At 35.9% G+C, this 7135-nt stretch overlaps 1 protein-coding gene across 1 annotated transcript in view; it reads right to left on the reverse strand.

Annotated features, from left to right (window-relative positions):
* Positions 1-3184: 3184 nt before the first annotated feature.
* Positions 3185-7135, reverse strand: part of LOC110467505 (cleavage and polyadenylation specificity factor subunit 1-like) — a 35303-nt gene continuing 31352 nt past the window's right edge. The window contains exons 35-38 of the mRNA XM_021524709.1: positions 6443-6601; positions 5523-5652; positions 4773-4911; positions 3185-4275 (exon numbers count right to left, since the gene is read on the reverse strand). Coding sequence (XP_021380384.1) covers positions 4228-4275; positions 4773-4911; positions 5523-5652; positions 6443-6601 — 476 coding nt within the window. The 3' untranslated portion in view covers positions 3185-4227. The remainder of the gene's footprint in view (positions 4276-4772; positions 4912-5522; positions 5653-6442; positions 6602-7135) is intronic.

The following is a 7135-nucleotide window of genomic DNA, read 5'->3' on the forward strand; positions in this document are numbered from 1 at the left end:
AAAATGTAAAGATTTTGCGTCCTCGCAACTTCTCATTTCTGATGGAGACGGGTTCTTAGGAAAATACGTCCAAAAGGAAAAAGGAAAGTTGGAGCAAAAAGAAGAAATTGATATCCCTAGTACTGCAATGGAGACGTCTAATTAGTTTTGCTCTACCCAATGTCTCCCGAGTAGAAAACATCCCCTCCGACACTGCAGGGGACGGGGCACGTTAGAGTCGCCCTTAACATCGAATATAGTGGAATACTGCAGGTCTATCCTTGTAGCGGATAAAGCCATAAAATCTAAAAAAAAAAAAAAAAAATCAAGTCCAAAATACATCTGTGTTAATTAATCTGTAGTCTTTCGACATACCTGTAAATCGCGGTACAAACGATACATGTTATTTACAAGGTTTGGTTTGTTGATTTTGGTGGAGGAGGAAGCCGGACTACCCGGCGAAAAACCACCGACCTACGGCCAGGACCTGCCATGACGACTGCTCCACGGAGGTCACGAGCCCGTGACCCAGTGGTGGAGGGCTAGTGATCGCGGACAGCAAGTCGCTTTTTATTTATCAATTGTGCAACATTTCAAATTTCAAATCTACACACATTTGTTGCTTAAAAACATGCTTCCTAAGATTGCAGATATATATGTTAAACCTTAGACGTGTAGTTTATGGAAAAAAACATGCGTTAATTACTTTTCCTAAATATGTCTGTAGAAACATTGTTTATATTTTATTATAAATTTGAGCACATCCTTCCTATGACAATATATCGGGATACGTTTCGCAGTATATTCATTCTGTATTGCAATATATCGTGATACACTCTTGGCGTATTGTGACACCCCTAATTATAACCGATGTGCATTAATGTTGTACAATTTCCCCCGGATATATCTAAAATATTACTGTAAATATCCTGATAAAGGACATGGAATAACTAAAAAAGTTAAATTGTAGCCTTTATATATTTCCTAAATATATCCTAGTACCAACCAGAGACATATAAAGTATGAATATATATAGTATATACGTCTCTGTCCCAACCGATGCATTTTTCTTTTGCGAAATTCAATATTCGAAATCATCCAAATGTTAAACTATTCATAAGTCTGATACTATCTGTATTTACATCCTTTCTCCTAGACGACCATCACGAAAGGAATAGCGATAGTCTCCCATGCCGTTGTCATGTGTAATGTATTTTGTATTAAAAACATGTTTAGTTCCGATCTACGGTGATAAAGTCTTTCGAAGCAGCATAGTTTCGTCACATTTTAAGCAGTTTCGCGCTTTACTTCTTCAAGGCAACACGAGTTGTCTCCCATTATCCCTGTCTTTAGACGCGAGTGTTGGCAAAACCACGTTTTGTGTACGTTATCCCCTGTAAAATATTAATGTCAGTAATCGTACTGTGATCAGGGACGTATATAAACCTGAACTACATACATCTCTGCTGTAATTGACATAGCAGTATAAAAAAAAGTAAATCATGGATATTTATTATTGAGGCTGGTCTGATCTTTAAAAACAAGTTTCGACTTAGCTGATATCACGCTGACGTTTTTATATTTTTCTGTTAATTATATCCAATCGTCATATCAAAAACTCCTCGCTCTCCTTTTTTCAATTAATCTTATGCAATGAAAACAAAATCTAGTGAAGAAAAAGTAAAAAATATCTTTTGACAGCATAACAATTTATTTTTTATTTTCCATAATTCTCAAATTAGAACATGTACAATTATGAACTGAAGACGATCATGCATACCAAGTTCCACCAATGCCCTCCAAGCTATTTCTAGAACTTATTGTGTCTGTGTCGTCAGTGCAAACAAGATTCACGAAACAGCCTAACTTCACCAAACTGTTTGCCTCGAAAGGTTGTCTCCCGTTATTCGAGGCGAGAGAAGCTTTAAAATGACGCTTATCAAACTGCGTTCATAAAGCTTTGAACGCAATTTCTTCTGATAATGCTTATAGAGGAACTTGCAGTGAACATTTAAATATAAGAGAATTTGTGCTCATGTGCCCATGTCCCTTTTGAGCAGTCACTTTAATTTATTGGTCTAGCTGATCTTGCATCAATCCTCAACACCTGGGCCCGTTCCCCCAAAAAGTATAACATCTCTCTAAATTATTCTTAATTCATTGAGGTTTTATTTTTTATTTTTTTATTTATAGATCACCAGAACAACAAATTAGGTTTGAGCACAGAATCCGTATTTGAGCACATGAACAGTTTCATGACTACGGGCACAGATCTGATCCATTACTAATAATCTGTTGTACAAATTACAGCTCATTGGTCAAAGTCATGATGATGGGTCTGCAGGAGCTGAGGTTACATGTAAATCGTTAAAATGGCCGAAATATAGCGCCTACAGGCGATACATAGCTAATTCATGTCTACCCCTAACTCCATACTGACAAAACTTCAAACTCCGGTAGGGGTCAAGGTTTAAGTCACACATTTTTGTGACTTATTTTGTTTACTCGGTTAACTATTATACAAATGTAACTAAACTGTTGGGAAGAATTTAACCGAACTTTATATGAGTGTTTGTGTATCGAAGGCAGTGTGCAAATGACTTTTAATTTTTCAATGAGGCATCCAATATGGCCTACGTGGCCCGATTGGTCGAAATTTATATGTTGCCTTATTTTGCTCATGTAGGTGTATAATGGTACAATAAACAATGTTGCTGATTCTGTTTTCTGATTGGTCAAAACGACTGCCATTTCCTGGCCTCTGATTAACCAAAATTTAGATGTTGCCTTCTTTCGCTCAAGTTTCCTATTAAAGTGCATAAGGGTATTGCGAAAACTCTAATGCTACTTCTGTTTTCTGATTGGAAAGAATGGCTGCCATTTCCTGGCATCCGAGTGGTCAAAATTTAGATTTGACCGTTATCGTTCAAATTGGGTTGTAGGTGTATAATGTACAGCGAAAACTACTGCAACTTCCATTAGCATCATTTGTTACTGCAGGGATTGTTTTGGGGACTTTGGTAATGGCCCTCATTGCAATCAGTACTTTTTCAACCTTGTAATAAGTTAAAGTAAATCTAGTGGCAATTTACTAGTAACTGAAACACATTGGTGGCAGGATTGGCCATCATGGATACAGAATTGTCTTGAAAAATAAATACTGCAAGGTATAAATCACTTAAATACAAAACTCAAAATCTCCACATTAATCTTCCATCTTTATTTCTATGTACATGCACAATGTATAACAATATCGTAAAAAATATCAATCTTTGAATGATAAAATTCTTACTGATCCCGGATTTAGATCCGGATTCTAAATCCATGGCTTGATTATGTACAGAACCTATTTACAGATGATTCATTTTAATTCAAATATACCTCATACAAATATCTCCTGTCATTCCATAAAAACATATATTTTCACTTTCGTTATTTGACTAACGATTCTCATTACATCACTTTTAGCACTCAAAGCAGGATGTTGTAGTTCAGATTTACTTACTTCTTAAGGATCCCGGTCTCACTGCAGTTTGCTTTTTCCAATCTACAGTAACCTTCCCTTAACTTCTCTTTTGATATAACTGTAACACAGTTCGGCCAGGACTCTTATGTTGGCCAGGTAACTCACTCAGTTAGAGAAATAGTATTACAGTCTGAAGTTCAGGGTTTAAATTCCAGTCTAGAACACTATTTTCATCTGCTTTCAGAAGGTTTCAAAATACAACAATTATCTGTCTTGACCATATCATTCTTTTAAAGTTTGAAACCTACTTGAATGGACATAATCCAATCCTTACTTATACAATATTCATACAGATCCACTCATTCATTATGAAGTGATTGATCATGCATAGAATGAAGCTGATGGTAAACAAATATCTATGAAATCTAAAAATGAAATGAAATGACATAGTTGTCATGACAACCAACATATTGTGTAACCTTTTAAAACGTCCAGAAGTCAGATCTGAGACTGAAAGCTCTATAACAAATTCTGCTGCTCAAAGCTGTTCTAAAGTACAATTTTTACACAAGTATCTGTGTGGTCTGAAATCGAACTTCCCATCAATCACTGTTGACATGTTGAATAAGTTCCCTATTTTGATTCAGTAGGATGTGTATTGTACGTTAATTTCGCAAACGTCCCTCTATTTAGTCCTCTTGATCAGGAACTTTAGTTTCTTTTTAAATCTCAGAAAAGATTTCCACAAATTCCCTCACTCAGCTTAATGTCATATGTCCTCCTCAGAAATGTGCTGTTAATCTGTCCGCCTCCATTAAGTCTTCTAAGATCTACAAATGCAAAAGAAAGACATATTTTTTTAAAAGTATTGTACCTTTAGTTTTAAGGAACACTTGAAAAAACATACAATATCAACCGTTTACTGTGTACAATTGTTTTGTTGTTGCTTATATTAGTAACAATATTATATCACATATAATCAATTCTGTTATTGGACCTATTAGTCTGTTGAATTAAAATAAATTCATTAATTACCGTATTTACCTGGCAATAAGCCCATGCTTGGTAAAAGGTCCATCAATATATATATCACAGTTAGAAAGAAATGCCAACAAAATCTTTCTCGTTGTCCTGTAATAAGCACACCCTTTACTTTCAGTCAGAGATTATGTGCTAACCCCTGGGCTTATTGCAGGATAGATATGGTAATGAAATATTAATTTGTTTGAAAAATATTTCTGTTTCTTATTTCAAAATCCTAACAAAATGGGATGACCCTCCCTTCTTCTAGAGAAAAGTTGTAGACAAAAACTGTGTATTGATTTACCTGATCAGCTGATGTACCAATCCGTTTAGCAATTTCTGTTTTCTCCATGACACTCAAGTTTGGATATTTCCATAACAGTTCTCCATCCAGGATATTCTTCTGTAAATTTCTCAGTTCCGGACAAGACTGCTTAAATGTCCTGAAGATATACAGTAGGAGACAGGGATATAAATATACGAAAAATAACAGCACCCTGATGTTATTATGGTAATTATTATTGTACACATTCATCGAGAAAAACAATGCACTGCATTCCAATATGACAAAATTAGCAGGGGGCCACAGACAGGTCAAGTGGTTGAAATCCAATCCTGTACTTCAAAAGGTATCACACTGTATACCATGAAATGTTCGCCCTGTCAAACCTTCGTCCTTCAGTGAGACTAGACCGGGATTTGAATCCTGGACTTCAGATTGCCTTAACTGATTTAGCTACCTAGTCATCTGCCCCAGCTGTTCTTTAGTTCCATCCAATCAGGGAGGTTACTACATATATAGGAATAACCATTGATTGAGCTACCTAGTCATCTGCCCCAACTGTTCTTTAGTTCCATCCAATCAGGGAGGTTACTGTATATATAGGAATAATCAGTGCGGTGAGACGGGGATCAAACTGACGTAACTTATAATATTTGGTAATTTCGCAAATAAAAGGTAAGGAATTCAAATAATACACAAATAATCTGCAGCAACCAACTTCCTGGTTAATGTTATTTCTAATTTACTGCCCGGTATGTTTCACTGACTGACCTGTAGGACCGAGGGTTTAGGCCAGCCAGGTGAGGAAGTTGTGTAGTGAGGGCATTCTGCAACATGAGCAGTCGTCTGTACACCTTCTCCGAGACGGGAAGAATGAAGCCCATACTGCCGTCCAAAGTGGCTGAAAGAACAAACCACCAATACATTAAAAGAAAGGCATAGATACATTACACTAAGGTCTTTGGCAAAACAACTATAAAACCTGAAAATGTCTGTATGACAAGAGTTCCTTTGCTCCCATGCAAATTAGTATCAATGTTTGACAAATTCCTATGAAAAGTTACCTTTGCCTCTTCCTTGACCTTGGAACTCTAAAAATATGACCTCATTTGAGGTATCATATCCTCATACCTGACCTTTGAAAAAGTTTCATCAGAATCCATCAAGAAATAAAGTTGGTAGAGTATGTTATGTCATTAAATATATATATATGTCACAAATTTCTAAAAAGAAAGTCACCTTGGCCTTGAACTTGAAACACTAAAATATGAACTCATTTGAGGTATCCTCATACCTGACCTTTGAACAAGTTAAGAAATAAAGTTGCTAGAGTATATATGTCATTTAATGTACATCATGTATATATATATATATATATGTCCCTGAATACAGACTGATTTGAGGTATTCTCATAAGTTTGATCAAAATCATTTTATGAATGAAATTTCTAGAGCAATGACACTAAGTCAGGAGAGGACAGGACGGGATGGACATGGGTAACACTATATGCCATTTCCTCATCCCCCATTAAATGGCAGGGCCATAATAAACTCAATCATTTGATAATTAAGCCTTTAGCATAAACAGTCGTATAATGATATAACAAAGGAGAAAATTTATATGATATTGATCTATGTTTTAATGGTATGAATATCAAAAGATATTGGAGCCAAAAAATGTTCCATGCATACCAAAATATGTGATGTTTCTTTTTTCTACAGCTCCTGTCATCCTCCTGTCTGTCCCTGGCTCTCGGATGCGACACCGTACACGGAACATCGTGTTGATATGAGATCCGGCATTGAATTCAGCTTTCCTTACCAACCGATGTCCTCCATGACTTTCTCTGGCTGTTGAATATTGAACAACATATAAGGTTATTTATGTGGGCTTAAATTTTCAAGATTTGACCCAAAATTAAACAAGAGGCCCAATGGGCCTGCATCGCTCACCTGGTATAAAACTCACACTTGTAACCTTAAAAGTGATCTAAAATAAAGCTACAGGCAAAATATCAGTATTTACGATTAAAATTCATTCAAAAGAACCTGTTATTTATTTTTTTGAACATTTCACCCCTGTGATTGAAGTCCTTGATCCAAGCATATGCTACTGACTAAATATCAACATCCTGAGCCTTTTGGTTATTCAGAACAAGTTGTTGAAATATTTTGAACATATTTGCTCCTTGTGACCTTGAATATGATTCAAGGTCATACATTTATACAAACTTGGTAGCCCTTGATCCTAGTATGCTACTGACTAAATATCATCACCCTGGGCATTTTGGTTATATCTCTAGGGATTTTAAAGTTTTTGACATATTTGACCCCTGTGACCTTAAATATGGGTGAAGGTCATGCATTTGAACAAACTTTGTAGCC

Source organism: Mizuhopecten yessoensis, unplaced genomic scaffold (assembly GCF_002113885.1).
Source record: "Mizuhopecten yessoensis strain PY_sf001 unplaced genomic scaffold, ASM211388v2 scaffold11175, whole genome shotgun sequence".
In the NCBI taxonomy this organism is placed as follows: Eukaryota; Metazoa; Mollusca; class Bivalvia; order Pectinida; family Pectinidae; genus Mizuhopecten; species Mizuhopecten yessoensis.